The 21,801-nt window shown below is 44.4% G+C and overlaps 3 protein-coding genes across 5 annotated transcripts; 1 reads left to right on the top strand and 2 right to left on the bottom strand.

Annotated features, from left to right (window-relative positions):
• Window positions 1-1,300: 1,300 nt before the first annotated feature.
• Window positions 1,301-8,669, bottom strand: ehd1a (EH-domain containing 1a). Its single transcript, XM_083686004.1, has 5 exons — window positions 7,898-8,669; window positions 4,967-5,064; window positions 2,854-3,266; window positions 2,430-2,594; window positions 1,301-2,137 (listed from the first exon to the last, which is right to left on the bottom strand). Exons 1-5 carry the CDS (start codon window positions 8,293-8,295, stop codon window positions 1,607-1,609), a joined length of 1,605 nt encoding a protein of 534 aa, XP_083542130.1. The 5' UTR covers window positions 8,296-8,669; the 3' UTR covers window positions 1,301-1,606.
• A 2,723-nt stretch (window positions 8,670-11,392) lies between these two features.
• ubxn1 (UBX domain protein 1) lies at window positions 11,393-14,897 on the top strand. 2 transcript variants are annotated; one of them, XM_083686434.1, is made up of 10 exons: window positions 11,393-11,433; window positions 12,026-12,088; window positions 12,182-12,235; window positions 12,331-12,461; window positions 12,580-12,673; window positions 12,865-13,056; window positions 13,143-13,194; window positions 13,447-13,563; window positions 13,903-14,086; window positions 14,558-14,897. In XM_083686434.1, exons 2-10 carry the CDS (start codon window positions 12,030-12,032, stop codon window positions 14,596-14,598), a joined length of 924 nt encoding a protein of 307 aa, XP_083542560.1. In that variant the 5' UTR covers window positions 11,393-11,433; window positions 12,026-12,029; the 3' UTR covers window positions 14,599-14,897. The 2 variants fall into 2 exon arrangements, with proteins under 2 accessions (XP_083542560.1, XP_083542561.1); XM_083686435.1 differs by having other exon boundaries at window positions 11,413-11,433; window positions 12,030-12,088.
• Window positions 14,891-20,754, bottom strand: LOC310816304 (pre-mRNA-processing factor 39). 2 transcript variants are annotated; one of them, XM_083686432.1, is made up of 14 exons: window positions 20,650-20,754; window positions 19,833-20,083; window positions 19,486-19,611; window positions 19,227-19,345; window positions 18,821-18,988; window positions 18,466-18,649; window positions 18,223-18,327; window positions 17,886-18,122; window positions 17,681-17,807; window positions 17,288-17,559; window positions 16,822-17,006; window positions 16,627-16,701; window positions 16,239-16,416; window positions 14,891-15,741 (listed from the first exon to the last, which is right to left on the bottom strand). In XM_083686432.1, the coding sequence occupies exons 1-14, from the start codon at window positions 20,705-20,707 to the stop codon at window positions 15,667-15,669; spliced, it is 2,160 nt and encodes a 719-aa protein (XP_083542558.1). In that variant the 5' UTR covers window positions 20,708-20,754; the 3' UTR covers window positions 14,891-15,666. The 2 variants fall into 2 exon arrangements, with proteins under 2 accessions (XP_083542558.1, XP_083542559.1); XM_083686433.1 differs by having other exon boundaries at window positions 19,833-20,077; window positions 20,650-20,714.
• Window positions 20,755-21,801: the final 1,047 nt, after the last annotated feature.

The following is a 21,801-nucleotide window of genomic DNA, read 5'->3' on the forward strand; positions in this document are numbered from 1 at the left end:
ATTCCCCATACATTACATCACCACCACCATGGGAAGGTGTACAGGTGTTCCTAATAAAGTGTTTTAGAGTCATTGAACAATTCACTTTTAGGCTTACATACAATACCACAAGAATACCACATCTCAAACAGCCATACCCATTCTTTACAAGATGTCAAAAACTACAGAGATCTCTCAGCAGCACTCGTACTGTAACAACAATGGTAAAACATCTGTAGTAACAACTACAGACACAAGAGAGCGCCCTGGATCCAATCAGTGATGACAGTCCAAACCCATTCATTCGGGAGCTTACTTTGGAGATCATGTGCACCAGTGAATGACAGAATATTGCTGATATTTCCATGCTGGTCCCATAGGTGAGGGTAGAGTAAGGCAAGGCAAAAACATTATTGTACTTTGATAGCAAAAGATAAGCTATAAACCTGTTTGGATGCTTCTACATCCCTCACATTCCTGGCACTAGCCCATTCTCTACCAGCTCAACGTGTCTTGAGTGCCATGTATAAAGACTGTGTTAGAGACAAAGATCTATAGGCATTTTCACACTGCCACTTTTGACGCTGGGGTGAGTGAACCCCGGGTGGCCCAGGGGTGAGTCAACCCTGCATTCAACCCTCCATCTTTTCACACTGTCAAAACGTTCAACATTTTCAGGGTTGAATTATCATTATAGACATGTCATAGTGAGGCTATAGAACTAGGCAGTGGGATGCACCCGGGCAATGCGATCGTATTTCAAACACGATGAAATTGAAAACAATGAAGTTGAAAACTTGAGTGAGATGTAAAACATGGTTACTCTTTCTCTCCGTCGCTCTTTATCAGTTTGAATCTAAGATATGGAAATAAGAACATTTGAATGATGGAAATCAGGCACATCTGGACTTGCTATTTCCCTACAGTGCCTTCGGGTTCTGAATACTTTACAAAGGCACTGTATATAGTAGTCAAGCCAGTTTTTGAAAGTTTCTCCATACTCCATACTACACCAACAGGCTCTCCCTTGCATAAATAATTCTTTCTGTAAGACTTCTTTGTCTGTCTGTTTATCTTCAGTGCACTCCCAGATTGTAAATTGTCTTCACATGAATGTCTTCCAGAGTTCGGTTCCCTCATTCTCAATCATCTTTCTTTAGTTGACTGGATTAATATGATATCTTTCCCTGTGGCCACAGCAGATAAATCTGCTGTGTTCTCAGGTGTTCGCTTGTCCCTAGGCTGTCTATGACCATCTCTCATTTGCAGGGGGCAAACCATTTCAAAATAAGAGTTTCCTATGTAATAAATGTAACACTGATGGGACATATTTTGTTTTTATTCATCTGAGAAAATAAAAAAAGGGAAGCAGTTTAAAGAACTTCAAAGTCAATAGTCAGGAAATACAAAAATATAGATAAAACAATTCTAAATTAGATTTTTGTTTCTCTTCAAGAAGATAAGCTATGCTTCTTTGGATGAGCATATGGACCGTATACTTCTGAAACATTTCTTTGACAATATTCCCAATTTCCATCATGCAGCAAACGACCAATGTCTATTCTGTTAAAGTCCTTTCAAACAGTTCCAACCCAACCCCCCAGCAGCCCCCCCCCCCCCCCCCAGATCACTCCACTTCCTGCCCACGTTTAGAGGGTGGCACAAGGTGTTCGGGCAGCTTGGTGGGCAGCTCATGCCCTTCCAGCTTCACCTTGATGAGGTGGTTGGCTAGCGCAAACTCCTCGTCGTCCAGGTAGCCATCTTTGTCCACGTCAGCCAGCTTCCAGATCTTTCCGAGCACTGTGTTGGGCAACTTGGACTTCACCATCTCCTTCTTGGCGGCGGCGCCGGACACCTTCCCGTTGATTGGCGACAGCGTGTAGAAGATTTCATCATAGGACGGCTTGTCCCGGCCCACTACCCACTCCAGCTCATCGATGCCCTCCCCGGCGCCTTCGCCGTAACCGTGGCCAAAGGGACCGGTCATCGTACCCTCAAAAGCTCCACCATGCACCACATGTCTAGACATAGATGCCTCTTCTTGTCTCACCAGGGTCATGAGGTGGGCGATGTCGTTAGCCAGCATTTCCTCAACGGCCTCCAGGAGCTTGGACTTCATCGTTGGGAACTTTGAGAAGTCGTGACCGCTCAAAAGCTCCTACAGAGAAGAGGGTGAATTAACACTCTGTTAACGTCTGAGGTAATAAATAAACACTATGTTGGATGGTCTAGATTACCTATGCAACATCTTACATTTTAGGAGGAATAAATGCAGATCAGGATAACATTTAAGTTCTTACTATAACTTGTACATTCAAACACTGATTTTCCTTTCATTGTGTTGTCATATGTGCAAAAAAATAAAAACGCTTTTCCTCAACATTTCTCTGGAAAAGAAAAAGGAAAGAAAAATCGAAGCCAGATGTGGATTCCCAGAGCGTATGTCTCACCTGCATCCTTTCGATTTTGGGGAAGTCTCCGGGGGAGATCTGGTGCTCCTTCTCGATCTTCAGGTAGGTCTCTCTCAGGTTGGCGATGAGCTCCTTCTTCTTGGACTCCTTTCCAAAGACGCTGGGCATATCCTTCTTAAGAGAGGTGATGATGTACGCGTGGACCTACAGGGGTTCAAACAGCCTTAAGAAACAAAACTCAACATAACCAGCCTCAATAGTTGGGAGCTTAAAGAGTGAATATTTCTTTTTTATTTATATCACCTCACCACACCCTTCACATTTTCTAAGGCCTCAATAGACAGAAACAACTCACACTCTACGCCCCTTACTTCCTTATCTACCTTCCCTCCCACCTACACTCTTACCTGCCTTACACCCCTGAGACCTGAAATCAGCCCCCTGCACCTCCTCCATGTCTCACCTTAGCTAGACGTGCCCGCTTGATGAGGTCGTTGAGTTTCCGGAGCGCTGCATTGCGCGGCAGCGTCTGGATGTCCTGGAACAGGTCCTGCTCCTCGGCCTCGAACAGCTTCCTGTTGTCAGCCACCAGGAGCCGCTCGGACCAGAAGGAGCCGATGTAGACACGCACCACCTCAGGTGTGTTGATGATCTTCCCCAGCGACCACATGAGGGCGCCATAGACACGCATCAGCTGCTGTGTGCTGATCTGGTCGGCCTTGTTGAGGACCACACGCATCTTGTCCTCATGGTTCTTGAGTGCGCGGATCACCTCAGAGAACTCGTCTGAGATGTCCAGCTTGTGGGCGTCAAAGAGGAGGATGATGCGGTCCACGCGCTCAGCGAACCACTCCAGCACGGCAGCGAAGTCATACCCTAGAGGGGGAGGGGGGGCATAGCGGACTCAATCAATCAGAATTATGCACTGTGTCTGATAGCCCATATCTGTAGCTGATATCCCAAAGAGGGGTGGTAAAAGTGATAGAAAAGAGGGAGAGAGGGAGATAGGGTTGATGACTGAAAGAGGATAATGGTGCATGTTGTTGTGGGCTGGGGGGTTGGAGGGTGGACCCACATAGGCAGAGATAATTAATAGAAGATTAAGACCCAGTATAGTGTGTGATCCAAAAATGTCCCTGCCCTGCAAAATATACAAATGTATTATTCACCTCTGAATAATACAATAATCCAATTTGGTAAATTCAGAAGCAACACGAAACAAAAAGAGTCTAAAATGCATAGGAACAGAGAGGCCTTTTCTGAACAGAAGCCTGGGGAGTTTTGGCACAGCAAGTCTCTTTAAAAAAAAAAAGAGAAAGAGAGTGAAAAAGAGAGGGGGAATTATGGTTCTGATTAGTGCCTGTGTCATCTGATCTGGGAAGAATGCAGTCTAAAGCTCATCGACACGGCCACACAATCAGCGCCAGATCTGCTGCACAGGCATTCCACTGGGAGCTTTTGTGCATGTGAGTGTGTGTGTGTGTGTGTGTGTGTGTGTGTGTGTGTGTGTGAGTGTGTGTGTGTGTGTGTGTGTGAGTGAGAGAGAGAGAGAGAGAGTGATAATGATTGAAAGAGACGGGTAGGGGAGAGAAAATACACATTAAATAACAGCAAAGCAAGCCAGACAGGGGAGAGGGAGAGTCAGAAAGGGAGACAGAAAAGAGGGAGAAAGTAAAAAGGGGAATCTGAAAGTCAAAGAGACCCGTGGGATTTAGCCCGTGACATTCCTTCCGTCAAATGGCTCGTTTGAACACAACTGTCCCCAGACAACAACTGCACCTCTCTCTGCAGTCTAACCCTGGTTCAGCCTGCCCCACGACAGACCACACTGGCCAATGCTACCACTCCCCCACCCACACACATCTGCTACTTAGTCATACCTCAGATGTACAATACAGCCACGTGAGTGAATGTGTGTCTATGGAATCATAGCTGTCTGAGGTATGTGCTATTCTCGAGTATCGCGTTTCGTCTGCAACTCTCAGCCCCCCAAAGGGTGACCTCGACATAAAATACACACATAGTTACGTACCCCACCCACACACCCCCAACCCACCCACACACCTCTGTGACTCAGTTGGTAGAGCATGGTGCTAACAACGCTTAGGTTGTGGGTTTGATTCCTGCTGGGACCATATATACTGAAACGTATGCACTCACTGCAATGTAAGTCGCTTTGGATAAAAGCGTCAGCTAAATGGCATATATTATGATTATTATCATCATCATCATTCACTCAGTTCCTGATCTGATAGCTATTTATGTTTAGTCTGTCCTTTTTTTCCTCATCCTTCTCTCTGTTAAATTATCCCTTGCTTTCTTTCTAGCCATATGAAACATTGCCAATAGGGGGATATTTGACATGTAATATCAGCCTAGTGCGCAACAATGGGATTATTGAGAAATGTACACTGTTAGCTCAGTATTAGTCAGCTTCCTTACCAAAATATTGACTACGTCAAATAACCCAGTTCCTTTTATTGGTACACTATGACAGAAAAAAAGTGTTTGTAAAAGTGTTTTTTACTCAGGCCAGCTTTGAGGGGAAGGAGGGGGGGGGGGGGGGGGTAACTGACCTCTGCTGATCCTCTGTTTCTCCCCTGACAGGATTCCAGGGGTATCGATGATACTTATGCTCTCCAGGACTGGGTTGGGCATCTGAGCACACATAAATCTGCAAGGAGATAGAGAGGGAGGGCGGAAGTGACCGTGAGAGACATGCACTGTAAAAAACCAGTTGGGTGAAGTTGAGAGTGTTGCAACAAAGCAAGGCAATTGTCTAACCAATGCTTGTTACTGAGCTATGCTTGTTTCTTGCCAGGAATAGAATGGTTTAACTTGAACAATACAGAATAAAAACAAAGAGAGAACTTTTCAGTCGGAGTGAAGTGAATGTACAATTTGTACAATTCTTCGTAAGATAGCTTGTGAATAACCTTGACTCTGTGTCCTACTCCCATACAAGATGTTGTGCATTGGCCTAGCCAAAAAATACATACATGGGGGTTTCACCTTTGTCGACTTGGGTGTAGAATTAAAAGCCGACAATGACACCCACAAAGATGATCACATGTTTTGTATCTGGAGAGGACAGGGTCAAACAGAAGATGGTAGTTTCCTCAGACAAAGAGGCCCATTGTTACCATTTTACACTTCTCTTTTTCCCATCCTAGAACTGCTACTCCACTACTCGCTCACTCACTCAGAACAATATTCAAAACATAGGCTGAAGGCATTAGGTCACAAGACCAGCAGAACTAAGCTCTTACATTCCTCACACGACCGCAGCAGAGGAACTAGTACAAATGTACCCTTTACAACAAGACCCTTCAAACAGCAAGAGAGGAAAATAAAAATTGAAGGCCAAACAAGAAGTCAAAGAAATAAGGAAAAGATAATGTGTTAGTATCACATTACAATAGACATGGTTGCCAAGTGTAACAAAAACATGTGCCTTTTTTCCACTTTGGCTGATCATATGTCATACATTTTGTGGAATTCTGTCCAGGCTTCCCGTTTATCTAACATTTTCCACAGGGTGCTTCACACAGCTACACTCCAAGTCTCTCCACACTAGTCAGTAACAGAAACCCAGCCCCCTCCCTGTGCCCCTCAGCGTCGCTACAACATCCCAGAGTGAAGAAATACCACAGTATTAATTTTGAGGACGTGGACTATGCAACTTGGTGCTTTTTAGCACGTTTCCCTTTGGAATCTTACTGGAAGCCGAGTAAACTGCAGAGTCAGTGCCCTGGAATAACACGGGCTGAGTAAAACGGAACTCCAACTCTGCTGACTCTTACTACTCCCATTGTGAACACAAACACAGTGGTCCAATGACTGGAGGTTATGGGCCAACCTATAGTTAGACTAGAGTCCTCGACCTAGACCTGTATTTACAGCCATTATCATATCCAGCTGTGTGCTGCTCTGGGTCACAATAGTCATAAGACAGCTCTGCAGCAGTGTCAACCTTCTTTAAATGTGTCTTAATCCACCATATGGCAGTAAGAGACTGGTGCTAATCTGGGGCTGTGGAAATCCGCCTTGTCCAGATTGACTGCATGACTCCTCCAGAAACCTGTCCAATCAGTGTGTATGCACTGAGACAAACAACTTTGGGTTTATCTGACCATCTGTTTGGGTGCTACTCCTTTGTGCTACCAGACAAGTTCTTACAGAGAGAGGATACTCTGACCTAAAGAATATGTATGTTTGGGAGAATATGATGAAAAACCTTTGGGGTTGTGGGGCCTATATTGGAACTACCACTTCCTCAAGAATCATTCTGTCAACTCAGACTTTAGTCAAAGGCACCAGATGTTTATTGGCCTAGATAAGTTACTTAAACTTTTCTGGACTCAAATCTGGGCTATGGAAGGACATAGCCTGTGTCATAATAGAACAGACTAGAACTCTGAATTACTGATGTCAAAATACCTATATTAATGCCTGGTTGTTAATCATCTAGAACTCTAGATAACTGTGTGTCATAATGCCCTATAGAATAGATGAGAACTACAATGTCATAAAGCCTTGTAGAGCTAAGACCTCTGAGTCACTGTGATGGCATAGTGCCTCATATGGCAGTCATGAACTATGAATGACTAATGTCAAATAATGGCTTGAAGAGAAATCTGGAACTCTGAATGATCGATGTCATAATGCCTCAGGGCAAATTGGAACTCTGAATGGAAGTTGTGTCATGATGCCCAGTAGAGCCGATCCCTGAATGACGTTGACGACTCAAAACACACAAATAACCTGACCAGTATAATCGCATGCTATTGGCTACTATGTCATGATACCATAAAGAGCACACCACAACCTTTAAGACTGATTGACTATGATTTCATAATGCCTCACAGCCTACAGAAGCCTTGGTGGTGTGTTGCCCAGCTGTTACTGATGTAACAACTGTAGCCTTGGGTGTCAAACTGCATGAATAACAGAGGAAAAGATAACACACTGTTGCTTGGTTACCTGAAATCCAATCGTTCCTGTTTTCAAGTTACTTTACAGTGACATCAGTGGTTTTTAAACCAGTTCAGAGGATATGACTGTTTCAACCTGATATGGGGATATGCTTGTTTCAACCTGACAAGGTAACACTTATCCTCAATAAGGATGTTGTGGATTAAGCCTACATTCTGTTGATGATGGAATCCAGGGAAAAACACAGTGGGCTAGATGAATGTTGCGCAACAGCAGACAGCTTTGTTTCAAAGTCCCTACATGCATGGGCTCGTGAGAATATGATTTTAATATTGAGCGGTGCCACTGACAATGACATTGAGGTGGTCACTTAGTTTACACCATCAATTATTGCAATAAACCATATTTGTGAATGTTGTAGCTTGAGTTGTATGCTTTCATGTGTAGTAAGTTATAAATCATTCTTTCAAACTATGAAGTGGACAGCCTGCTATAATCCTACTACTTTATCAATACAAACATGTATTACACTGACATGGTAGCCGACTGGGTCTACTAGGAAGAAGCTTTACCTGTTGAGGAACGCATTACCAAATGCGTTGAGTTTGCGGAATGGTTTTTTGGGGTCGACAACCAAAGCATTCCCCGGTATCACCCCGTCCTGTTCGCCGTGCATTACCGCTATGAAAGAGTCTGTAGTAGGCTCGGGGCCAATTCGCATGCCAGGGAAGTCCTGCTCCATCAGGTGTCGAATAAAGGTTGTTTTCCCGGTTGAATACTGACCAACCAAGAGAACCATTGGTTTGTTGTCGAAGTCAGCATCCTCTAGCGCAGGTGAGTGGAAGTCGTGGAAGTGATAGGTGTCCTCCAGTGGAAAGAGTTTAGTTCGGTAGAGTTTCTTCAAACCTTCTGAAACATTCTGGAACAATTCAGGGTCTTTCTTTCCATCTCTATTGGACCAGCGAAACATGGTGGCTTATGCTATAGTTGACACCAAAGTGTCGCTTCTGAATCTGAAACAGGAATGTGCTACTCTGTCACAGAGTAGAATGTCGTCGAGTCGGCGAGGTCTTGAGGTTTTGATCGTCCCACCCTCCTTGTAGTAGTACGAGCAACGCAAGTAATTATCCAGGAAGTACTCCTCTAGCTAAGCTAGCTGTGTATTAATATGGCTACCTTGCTTTTGTCTTTCATAAAAAACAATAGATTAAAAAAATTTGATCTGGTTGTTTCTCTTGAAAGAATGAATAACAAACGAAACCCTGTATACAGTGGGAGGAACCCGTATTTGACCCGATCGTTCAAGTCCGTGAGCGCGTAAAATCCCTCACCGGCTGTTTTGTGACACGCATAAGCGGAAGCGTAATATACATTTCGAAATAAAAGTCTCGCAACCAGCTGAAATGCCAAACGTTTACCATACCTACGATCAGTCAATCAGTTAAATCTGATATCACAAATAGCAAGTGGGTGACAGCTGCTGGACACATAACTGGCTTGCCTAAACACTCTGCAGTTCATTAAAAGCTGGCCCCAGCTACACAGCCACGTCTGCATTGGGAATCCACAGTCATGTTCATGTTCCATCAGAACAGGAAAATTGACGTCGTACTCATTGGACATCATACTAGGTGCTGTGGACGTTATCGTGCTCCCTTTTAGATGACAATGATGCAGTTGGTGGTACACACAATCATGCACACAATCACACCTGGGTGTATGTGTGTGTGTGTGTGTGCGCGCGCGCGTGCGCGCTGTGTGTAAATGAATAGATACAATGAACAATGATACAATGAGGAGGTACAATCATATAGTGGTTTTATTTATTAATTAAATTATTTATTAATTAAAATAAATGTATACAAATAACAATGAAATTAGAATGGAAACAGAGTTGATTCATACACAAGTGAGAATGTCAAATATAGATATAGTTTCTTCCAAGGTGGTGAACAGGGGTGTCTCTCCACACATAACAGCAGCTCCACTGGAACCCTGAGATCTTCCATATGGAGATGCTGTTACAGCTGGTGAGCACCAGAACCTGTGGTTACTACACTCCACTCCACTGTCCACTGCAGAGCAGGAGGCTCCAGCTGTAGATGAAGATATTAACTGATTGTATGCATGGATAGAACTGTTTAAATTAGCTCCTGCTCTTTGGCTTTTTTGTTCAATAATGTGTCATGGTATCCAGGTTTCTGTGGGTTACCGGGTCACCCCAGCAAAGCCAAAGGTGAGGGTGTATCTTACAGAACATTATTATTATTATTATTATTACAGGGTATCTGTCTGAATGCTAAAACCATTTTAGTATGTAGCATCAGCTGTAAAAAGTTACATAGCCACATGGTTCAAGGATACAAACAATTTTGGTAATGTGGTTGTGGTCACATTACCATTGGCTTCATGTACTCATGTCTAGTGTGGGATCACACTGCTCCCTGTTGGTGATAAAGAGTTACAACATTGATGGCTCCTGTGCCAACAGTCTGAACAAAATGTGATAATGCAGTCAAGAAGACCCTATAAAGCATGATACCTTCTTACCTTTATTACCCCTGATCTAGCTTATTATTCACTCACAATACAGCTTTTACTTCACTCTAATGATGCCTATAAAAGATCATGATCATTCACTGAATAGAAGAATGTGACTAAAGGGCATGGTTCTGTGCACGACACATGGATGGTAGGTCAGGGTCAGTTCTGTTCGGTTGATTCAAAGGAACTTCAGTTGATTCAAAAGATTAAAAAAAAAAGTTATTATAAATTATTTTCTATGAGTCTATGTCATATAGTTTCAGTAACAGCACATGTGCAGAATTGACAGGAATTCAAGTTCAATTGACCAAACTATACTAAACATTTTGTGGTTGTTAACCCTCAAGTTCCTGAAGCATTGGTCTTCTTTCTCTCCTTCCCAGAATCTTTTTAGACTTTGACTCACTGATCCTTAACCCCTACCCTTACCTCATTCACTAACTTTGCAAAACAAAACAATAAAACAATTCACAAGTGGATTAATGTGACTTTGACCCCTCAACGCCATTCTGTATTGCCAATTGAATCCCAATGTTTGGCTCTGTTGCTATTTTAGAATGAGTTTTACAATTGTTTCTTTGCCTCATCTTTATATTCACATATAATGGATTGTAATTTCACAGGAATTACATGGTACCTTACCTGTTAAATGAAGTTACATTAATGTATGGAAACAGGTGTGGTAACCAAGCAACCTCAGTGCCAATTTACAATCAGCATCAAGATACAATAATGTTGTTGGTAGAAAAAAGCTATCAGTGTCGTCAGTAAATCAAAAATAGATTATGAATGAGATTTTCTATTACACACTACATTTCTTCATGTAATCTTTATATTTTCATATTTAAACTTGAGTCTACATGTACATACCTACATACAGTGATTTGAAAAGAAGCTGATACTCACCCCCAAAGGACTGAAGTTCATCAAGGTCGTAAGAGCAGAGAAATAAAAAAGAAAAATAAAGAAAAAAGGGGAACTGAGTAACCCTCAGAATGTAGAGACAAGTGAAATGAGGGCTGCACAACATGGTGTTAGACAGAGAATAGTTAAACAGAGAATGAGAGTAGGGGGTGAAGAGAAAATAGTCTGACTGGCTTAAGACTGTGTGAGGGAGAGAGAAATTAATCATTATACTTACAGTAAATATGTAACAGACCCAGCCCATAAACTTTGCATCCTGTTTGCACGCCCACAGGTGCATACAGTCATAGAGGGCACGCACACACACACACACACACACACACACACACACACACACACACACACACACACACACACACACACACACACACACACACACACACACACACACACACACTGTACCTACTGTGTATGTGTGTGTGCGCTATATAGGGACGTGGGTGTGTTTGAACCATTGACAGGCTTGAACCATACAGTATTTAAGAACTGTAGGACTTAAATTGGCCTGCAGATACTGAAAGCTACACTAGATGGCAGTAGTTACTGAGAATGAGAATGGCAATACGGTGACTCTTATCCTAAACGGGCCTCCGTACTTGCATGTGGAAAGGAAAGCGGTGTTGACTGTTGATTCTAAAATGTGAGTATATAACGTTGGCGAAACAAATGATGCCATTTTGTCAAAAACATTCACTAAATACCTCTTCATTTTCATAAGTATAATGCAAAGTCATCATAGCTTAATCATAAGAAAACATGATCAATGTGTTTTGCAAATGGTTATCTTTCACGACTAACTAGAAAGGCGAGCTAGCTATAATAGCTAGCCAGCTATCTACATAGCCAGTTAGCTAGCTAGCCATGTAAACACATTAGTAGCTGTATGCTTTGTCTGAGTAACATGATGGACATAGATGTATGTATTGTATGAGGATATCTGCAGGGTGGCCTGTTTGAATACCTAAATGTTGTCTCTGAGAAATGTCTCTGAAGCCAAAGTGTGTTGTTATGGTTAAACCATCAGTCCAAGTTAAAATGATAATTTATGCTCCAGTAACTACAGGTACAATCAAACATATATATATATATATATATATTTTTAAATCTCAGTCATTTAGAGATGTCTGTCTATGGCCAAGGTCTAATCTCACATACCTACTATACCTGTCATAAGTGAAATGGCTGATTTCTACCGTGGGAGCATTTCCTGAACAACTTTCCTTATATTTCAGCAAGATGGCAGATCTAACAACTCTGGACAGCCTGTTGGAAATGGGTTTCGAAAGAAACAGAGCGTAAGTAACTCAGTGATTTCTGTTGAATCAATTTAGCTATTATTTATGTTATGATATGAGATCACATCTGATCGTGTCTCTCTTTGCTTGTAGGGAAAAGGCAGTTGCACACACAGGGAACCAGGGCATTGAACGGGCCATGGATTGGTGAGTCAAACTCAATCGTCATCCATAGACAAATGTGACAGCCATTTTAAAAGCCCTTCATTTTTCATCATGCCTTTCTTTCATGCCTTCCACAGGTTGATGGAACATGAAAATGACCCAGACATTGACGAGCCCTATGTGCCTCCAGTGGGGAACGTGCTTGGAGCAGTAGACAGTCCAGCACAACCCAGTCCAACACAGCCCGCAGCAGAGACAGTTGAAGGAGGTAAGTGGACACAATAGTGTATCATTGCAGCTATGACATCTCTCTAATGGTAGCCATTGTGTGTTTCACATAGTTTTCATACTCAGTGCCTCTATCTGAACTCTCCTCCCCATGACAGAAAGTGGAGACATAACCCAGATGGACAGGATGGTCCAAGAGGGGGATACCAGACAGCCAATGACAGAGGAGGAGAAACGCGAGCAAATAAAGAGGTCAAACAGTATACCATCACAGCAGATTTCACTCAGTGTCTTTCCTCACAGACCATGCAGAATGTCTAATACATACTGCTCAAGGAGATTTCCTCAAAGTATCAGCAACAAAATAATCCTCTCTGTTGAAAATACAATGAAACTACATATGTATGTGCCTATGTACCTGTGTGTGTGTGTGTACGATTCAGGCTAGAGGATCTCATGCGGGTGAAGCAGGAGGAGCGGAGAGAGAGGGAGCGAGCAGAGGAGGTGGAGAGGGAGAAGCAGAGGAGGAAGCACGGTCAGGAGTTGTTGCATGTCAAACAGAAGTTGCAGGATGATGAGATGAAGAAGCAGGCCGACCTGCGCAGGAGAGAGAAGATGGAGGACAAACTGGCCAAGTAAGGCCTACTCCTACCCAACAACCCTTTACTATTGTCTTATAAACTACACCATCCATAACTGCCTTGTTTTCTCTCTCTCTCAGGCAGAGGGTCAGAGACAAGATAGCACGAGACAGAGAGGAGAGAGCACAGAAGGTATTGACTGCACGAGTCTCGTTCCCAGACACCTCCGCCCAAATGCAGTAAAACCAGTAAATTCACAATATCTGAATGCCTTGTAAGGTGCTAGACATAAGAGGGAGAACATCTTTGTATCACATGCCCTCATACCTTTCATAGAAAAAGTTTTACTCACTTGCCTCATTTCTTGCATCTCTCCTCACTTCCTTTCTTCCACTCATATCTCCTTCTCCCCTCCTCTCCCCCTATGTCTCCTCTCTTCGCCAGTTTGGAGGCGGTTCTTCGAGCACAGCTATCTCCCCTCCAGCTGAGCCCGTGCCCTCCTCCCCGCCCAGTCAGGGCCCGCCTCCCGCAAAGAAGGACTACGATGAGTGTCGGATACAGGTAAGGGGCCAGGCTGTCCAGGTAGGCAGGGCTATGTGTAAGGGATTTAGGTTGGAGGTGATTGTATTTTGTAAGAGGAGTTTCCACCACCCTAGCATGCTGCCATAGTAACATTTTATGTCCCGTTTTTCCAACAGGAAGTAATTTTCCGCGCTTACTCTAGCTGGCTTTCGTTCTCACTCGGGAGACATTGCTATTTTTAAAGTTACATAACGATCAGCCACTTTGATTGAAAATAGGAAATGAGGGACATAAGTTCCATCTAAAAGGTTGGAGGTCAATAAAATCGTGGATATAGCAATTAACTCCAGTTCTTTCCTGTTCCTCTCCCCTCCGTAGATTCGTCTGCTGGATGGCTCGGCACTCACGGCTGTGTTTAAGTCCCAGGAGCCACTGGCCGCGGTGCGCGTCTACATCCAGATGAACGGTAACGCCCCGGAAGGCCAGGACTTCACGCTGCTCTCACCGTATCCCCGCCGCGTCTACACGGAACTCGACATGGAGAAACCTCTACGGGAACTAGGTGAGCCAACAGGACACCACTCTCACTGGACCTGTAGAGTCACAGCCAGTGAAAGGTAGCACTTCACCATATTACCTTCTTGTCAGTAAGATGACAGTATGAGCTCAGTTGTGTACTATTGTGCCTGCGATTAGTTACCATATCATAGGGTGAAGTATAGTACAACACACCTCAGTCTAACACCAGCCCCACATTTCCCATTAGCTTGCACTGCAAAAATAATTAAGTTTTACATTCTAATCAATTCTGCCATCCACATTCTCTGCGTGCAGCAGGTTGCAGCTAATATAGGAACTGTTTCTAATTGAGACACGCCAAGCGAACCTTTGGAAATCCTGCCCGTCTCATGCATTCACCTGTCATTTTCGCTTGCCTGTCCTGATGTTTAATGTGGATATACAAAAATGATGGTTGTTCGCCAGCACTCGCATTTGTGGAGAGTCATACTGACTGTTCTGTGTAATTTAACAGGTTTGGTGCCTACAGCTGTGCTGGTTGTTGCCAAAAAGTGAAGATCTGGAAGAGTAGATGCTTTGAGCCCACCTCCACTCCAACCGTCCAAACTTCACCACAGGACAGAGAAAGAGAGGGGCCAGAACGTCAACAACAGATTGATTTTCCTTAAACAAACACTTTGAACTTAATCTGAATCTTATGTAGCAACACAGATGACTTTGATTTTCATGGGGCCTTGAGTTAAGACCTGGCTTGTGACACTGCGACATCCAGTTTTTCTAAGTTAAGGAATTGACCGTGGTGTATTGCATTTATCACTAAAAACTGCTTGAATAAAACTGACTTGGAGAGCGGACTAATTCTTTTATTAAGCAATGTAAAAGCGGAACAAAAACACATCCATTCCAAGATTTAAAAGTTACATGGTCACTCATTTGCAGTGTAATTGAATTAAACTCTGCATGCCTTTTTTGAGTTCAATTAACAAATTTGACAAACAACAAAACATGGAATGACATTTGAAAAAGGAGTGACAAAAAGAAGGCAACAGGTTTTTGAATGGTTTAAACAAACACACAGAGACAGTTGACAACCAACTGCCGCGGTTGGTTATAGGCATGTATAGCAGACAGGTACAGTACAACGCCAATTTCATTATTATTCTGTGTCTAGCCGCTCTGATACACTTGCACATACAAAAACATGGCTGCCAAGTCTTCTGTCTGGACGACTCAACTCGAGGATTTGACCAGGCAGAAACCGAGTGAAATGGCATCCCAAAAGCTTTGAATGTGAAAAGCTTTAAGGGAAAAATCGTTTCGGACTTCACACACTATAAAAACACCTTTATATACAAATTAGAAAAAGGCTAGCCTACGTATGGAATGATGCAAGGTTTGTGGACACTGTTTCGCTAAAGTGAGAGCTTTGTGTAGAAGAGCTTACAAAAATAGTTAAAACAATGTACAGTAACACATTTTAAAAGATGAGACGAGCTGACATCGTACCCCTGTACCTGATAAATGATAAGGAGTTTAAACTGTGGTGCTGAGTCCATTGTCCTGAATCATCCTGGCTAACTTCCTGCCATCAATTGGTGTGTCACTGTCTTTCTCTTCCCCCCCTTAGCTGGGAGGATAATAGCCCTGGTTGTAGTTCCAAGGGTTCTGGTAGTTCCCATATCCCCCATACTGTGGTTGCTGGAGGAGGAGAGGAAAATAATGTCAAGAAGAAGGCAAAAGAGGGAACATTCATAGCTTCAAACAACATTTTACCTTTTTTGACAACTTGGGGGGGGCAGCAGGGAGCCTAGAGGTTACATAGGTCAGTAGGTCGCTGGTTCGATCCCTACCCCAGGAGGAGCCAGATGTGAACTGGTGGTTTCTGGCATCATATCTAAGGTGCCTACACTGCTGTTGTGTCCTTAAGCAAGACACTTAACCCCTAACTGCTCCAGGGGTGCCTGACGATGGCTGACCCTGTGCCCAGAGCTCTGATTTCCCTGAGAGTATGCGCGTGTGTTGTCTCGGGGGGTGGGGGGTTAGGGTTATAACTTCCCCTCAGGGATCAATAAAGTACCTAGGTTTATCTTAAGAAAGCTTTAAGATAGCTTTATCTCAAAAGAAAGCCATTTCTGAGTGTAGTATAGCTGACTTGCATGTATGGTAGCAGGTACAATGTATGATCTCTTCCATACCTGATACCAGCTTCCATATCCCCCATACCCTCCTTGGCCGCCACTCATATCCCCGCCCATCATGGGAGGAGGAGGTGTCGTCATGGGAACATGAGGCATTGTGGGAGGGGCCTGCGGGGGAACTGGTACAGCAGAGCCGTCTTCACCTTTACTCATCTTCTCTGTGTCCTCGTTGTCACTGCAGATCAGCCATTCAACTAATTAGTGAGCTAACAATCAACCAACCAAGCAGTCAATCAAAATCCTAATCAATATCTTATCAGCTAAAAGAAATATTTCCATCACATTTGTTCTGCATATGGGTCTTAATAGGACACAGATGTATACCATGGTAAATGATAGACTTTCTGTAAAGGTCAATAAAGCCTATAGCCCCGTCCCTTCTCACCCATTCTCAGGCCCTCTCTTCTTGCTGCCGAGCTCCTTGAGCAGCTTCTGATGCTCTTCATAGATAGTCAGCACACTGGAGGAACCACAGGACAGCAACAGTCAGCTCAATCTAACAACATTTTCAAGTAGTGAAATTAGACGTCATCTAGTCATCTCAAAACAAATGCAAAACGTTATCAGTCTCTCGTCTGACCTCTGCACAGTGTTCCCATAATCCTCAGCGTACTGTAGACCCCTCTGAGAGAAGAGGATCTTGGTTCGGGGGGAGAGGGGAGCTGCCAGCGCACGTGCCACACATTCCTGCACGCTCTCTGCAGAGCCTCGGGGGTCACCAGACACCTCCAACTCCAGCAGGTTCAGATGCAGCTTACTGTTATCCTGGGAGGGAATGACAGAAATATAATTTATTCCTAACAAGAGAACATTGAGAAAGAAAGGATCATATGATTTTTGTGAGATTAAAGCGGATAAGTGGATATCTATGAGGTTTGTATACACAAAGTAATTATATTTTGGGACCATATCAATGGCGGCTGATGAGATAGATTTTTGAGTAAAATCCGGCGTTAAGATGAAGGCTTTGTTTATCTCCATGCTCTCTCCCCCATTATACTCAAATAAAACCCACCTCTCATGCAGCATTCAATATCGTTTCTCACCGGGCTGATCTCCAGCGCCTCCTGAAGGACGCCCCTGGCTTTGCTGGGGTTCTTGCAGAGCTTCAACAGGAGACGGGCCAGTTTGATAGAGTAAAAGGCGTGGAGGGGGGGCGTCTCTTTGGCCTGGGCCACCGCGTCTCTGAGCAGAGTTTCCGATTCCTCCATTCGACCCGCCCGTCTCTCCAGCCCCGCCCTGCGCAGGCGGATCAGCGCCAATCCCGGTGTGGCATTCTCTAGAGCCTCTAAGATGCGCCGCGCCTCCACCAGGTCACCTGAAGGGGACAAGGAAGGGAGAGGGACGTAAGCAAACTATAAACACTCCTGTTATACGTTTTAATGTATAATAATCAAATAATACAGCTGTGGCTGGGTGTGAGAGAGACTTCCACTTACCATGCCTCTCTTCAAATGTAGCCCACTGCAGGTGCACGGTGTGTTTGTGGGCCAGGTGGATGTCACATGCTCGCCGAAACACACTCCTCGCCTCCTCCAAACTCTGTGGCTCCAGGTACTGGACGTACTGGGAAACATCCATGTACGTTAGACACAGACACAGACGTTAAGGATACACAGAGTAATTCCTATCCTCTCCCCTTACCTTAGTCCAAAACTCCTCGTAGAGAGCGCAGGCGATCAGACAGCGCTCAAACAGGACGCGTACCCTCTTGTCTCCCCCGGCCACCACCCCACTCTCCTTCAACGCCTCCCGGTACTCTGGGTCCTCTGCTGCGTCCTCCCCCTGGTCCACCTCGCTCAGCTCCCATTCCAGGTAGGAGTGCCATGCCTTCAGCTGGGCACGGTCCAGAGGTTTCACGTGGAAATACGGACGCTTGATCTGCGCAGAGGGATGAATGCTTGAGAATGAACTTTATCAAAACAGAGCTGCTGAGTTGTTCACAAAGGGAGTGAGTGAGTGAGTGTTACGGATAACTCACAGCATCTTCGTAGTTCCATCTCTTTCTGACTTCGCCCTCCATCAGCTGGAATACCTTTTCTCTGCGGGCCAATAGGAGCTCTCGCATCTTCTCAATCAACTCTTCCTGATTGGATAAAAGTTAACTTTTTTAAAAAAACAATTACTGTTATTACTATGGCTGCTATTGTAATATCGGCAAACTGCCTTGGGTTGGTAGCCATCGAAAGTCCACAGTTTAATGCTAAGCCCATATACAACTTACGGAGTCTTTGCCATCAATGGCGCTGTCCTCAGGCTCCTCCTCTCCTGGTGGTCTCTCCTCCTCCTCCCCCTCTGCCTGTTCAGACTTCTCCTTCTTACTCTGACGACACTCAGTGCGCAACTCGTCGTACTCCTCTGGGGTGAGGACTTCCTTGGGCGCATGAGCATTGAGGTGACCCTTAAATCTGAGAGAGGAGGAGGAGGAGGAGAGAGCCATGGTGAGCCTCAAAAGCAAATTAAACTGCTGAATGCGAACTAAATGTTTTTTCTCCTGTGCTTACTTAACATATCAAACAAGAAAATAAGTATTAAGACTGAATTGGGGTATAGTTTTGGTGGAGAAGGTGCAGTCTCACTTCTCATAGTGGCTGCTGTAGAGCTGAGTAGCGGTCTTGAGGACTCGGTCGTAGACGCCCGTGGCGGCCTTCATGTCTCCCTGCTCCTTCTCCCACTCGATGTAGAGATCCCACAGGCGGTCCGAGTGGAAGTCCAGCCCTGCAGCCGCCACCGCCTCCTCAAACGCACTGAGTAAAGAAGAGACGGGATCAGTCAATCTGCACTCTGTAAAATGGGCTTACAGTATGTGATTTACCTTGATCGACTATCTTCCACTTTGTCTGAGACTATGAGTAGTATTGATATGTGTTGAGCAAGTATCCCGTAGTGTAGGGTATAAAAGCTTACAGAGAAAGCATGCTTGAGTGAGAGGATTTATGAGTTTTAAAGTGTGTGTATGTGTGTATATACAGTATGAGTGTGTACCTGCGAATGCGCTGTGAGGACTCTGGCAGGTTCATGTTGAGCGTGCCCAGTAGCAGGTTAATATAATGGATCCAAAGATCTACACTCAGAGGGATAGCTGTCAGACCCCTCACACACACCTGGAACAACACATCAACATTACATATGAATCATGTCACCTACTTCCTAGTTATTGCCTAACGTAAGACTTCCTAAAAGCATTGTGCCCATCCTTTAACTCATATCACAGCGACAAACAGACCATCCACTCCTCTCATACCTCCTGTGCTCGGGTGGTGTGGCCAGCACGTCGCTCCAGGTCAGCAAATTTCTTCCAGTAGCCGTAGCATAGTGGGTAGCGTGCCAGAAAGGCAACCAGTGCCCGCCGTGATGCTGTCATGTGACTCTGGGGAAAGTTCAGAGAGTTGCGTTGTTACCACTTTCACTACATTACATTTAACAGGGTGATATCAGTCAAATGGCTAGTAGCAACTGCTGTTTCTCCACTTCAACTCTGGACTATGACGGTATGGTGGTTATACAGCTGTGAGCGTATACAAGCAGAGGGACTACGGATTGAGACAGAGGTCCAGCACTAAGTCTGTCTGTCCCCTCTGTCCTTTTCACCTCTTGCTCGCAGTACTGCAGCAGGTCGGTCCAGTTGGAGAACTCCTGAGGGCTGTCATGGGCCGCCTTCCAGAGTCGATCAAAGTCAACCGGCAACTCCCCGTCTTCATCCTCCTCTGCTGGTGGCATGGCATATGCAATAGCATCCAGGGCTGCAGCCTCCGGAGCCTCACCGCCACCATTTTCCTCTGACAATTCAGCCATCTCTGTCGCCTCAGCCATCTCTGCCAGAGCCTGGAGACTCTCTGTGGCTTCACAATTCAAATTAGAAAATTGAGTCATATAGTGATAGAGAGAAGATAATTATTTATACAAATCACAAATCCAAACATATGGATGAATTGTTTATCATAAGTACTTTTTCAAATACAATCTGAGAAGAACCATATAGCTAGCAAGCTAAGGAAAGTTCAGCAACAGTTGTTGTCAGTGCACAGATCAGTAGAGTGGGCATATTTCTACCGATGTCAAAAAATGGCATAGCTAGTTTACGAGTCTACATGAACTACTGTTACCTTTATTGACGTAACTGCGTCGAACTACAAAAGACAAGCTTAGTTACCATCACAAAAGATACCCAAACAAACAAGGTAACTTGCTGTCTCTGCACTAGTCGCCGAACAGTAGTTAGCTAGCTACGTAAACACACGTTACATTAGCTAGCTTGCTAGCTAGCCGGCCACATCGTTTGAATTACGAGGACTTATTTAGACTTGTAGCTGACCTGTTAATTTATAAAACAAAATACACGTTCATGACCCATGTGGTACCACTGCAGGACTTTTGCAATACAATTTAATAAATTAATGTGCACAACCTGAATGAGCTGCCAGTTCCCCGTTGCTGCTCAGGTCTTCGGAACCTTCTGCCGCCATGATTGAAAATGCAACAACCTACGTCACTTGCATGCGACAAGCGCCAGTGAGGTCAGTTTTGCTTGTGGATTAATATAAGCAAAGAGTGTAAGTAGGTTTAATTCTGTTTTATATAAATCATGACTATTTGTGTGTCCGAGATTTGTACAAGAGATGAACCGAAGCTGGAAAAACATCTTAGCCAGAGTTATTTTTTTGTAGGGATGGTTTTTCGAAAAGTGAACGCAATACTCCTTCAACACAACAGGCGGCGACAAAGAAGTAAACCATAATCTGTCGCGTTGCTGCACATGAAATAGTTGAGTTGAAGAGGCTTCAAACATTCTGTTTACGTCCTCATGGTGGTTAGATAGCTTACGTCGTACAACTGTGAACTGGTAGTTAATTTCTTCAAAATGTCGAAATTACAGTTACAGTCTTTTAATCTTACTGAGCGTTTGGCAGCGGCTGCTGTGGAGATATCCGTGGCAATCGAAACAACGCTAATTCAATACCAGGAAGATATCTCCCGAACAAAGGAAGAGAACGGACGTCTACGGAAGTTGCTTCATACGGTTTTGAAACCCGATATTAAATTACGTAGAGTAGACCACCATCAGTTATCTCTCCCAGTTTCTGATGAGAACGTGGGCCTGTTTTCATCTGAGCAGCAGCAATGCGAGCAGGAGTGCCCCCGCCTGGTGCGCCTTGAGGACGCAGAGCCCACACTGAAAGAGGAGGACCAGTTTCCAAGACTAGAGCCAGATCTTCCCTGTGTGATCAGGAGGACCCATCTCAGCCCTCACATTTGTGGACGGCTGTGGAGGACAAAGAGAGGGACTTTTTACCCACCACCAATACAGAAAAGCAGATTAAAACAGAACTTGGTGGGAATGAGTATTAAACACATTTGACTTTAAGCCCCTCTCTGCAGTAAACCAGGAGTGTATTGGAGCTCAGAGTGAAGTCAATGAACATCTACAGAGTGGGGCGTGTGTGGAGGACCACTGTGTGGAGGACCACTGTGTGGAGGACCACTGTCAGGGTTAAAGCCACTGAAATCAAAGACAACACAGTCAAGGAAGTGCAATCAATGTGGAAAAAGTTTTCAGAAA

This window comes from Argentina silus (assembly GCF_951799395.1).
Source record: "Argentina silus genome assembly, chromosome: 15".
In the NCBI taxonomy this organism is placed as follows: domain Eukaryota; kingdom Metazoa; phylum Chordata; class Actinopteri; order Argentiniformes; family Argentinidae; genus Argentina; species Argentina silus.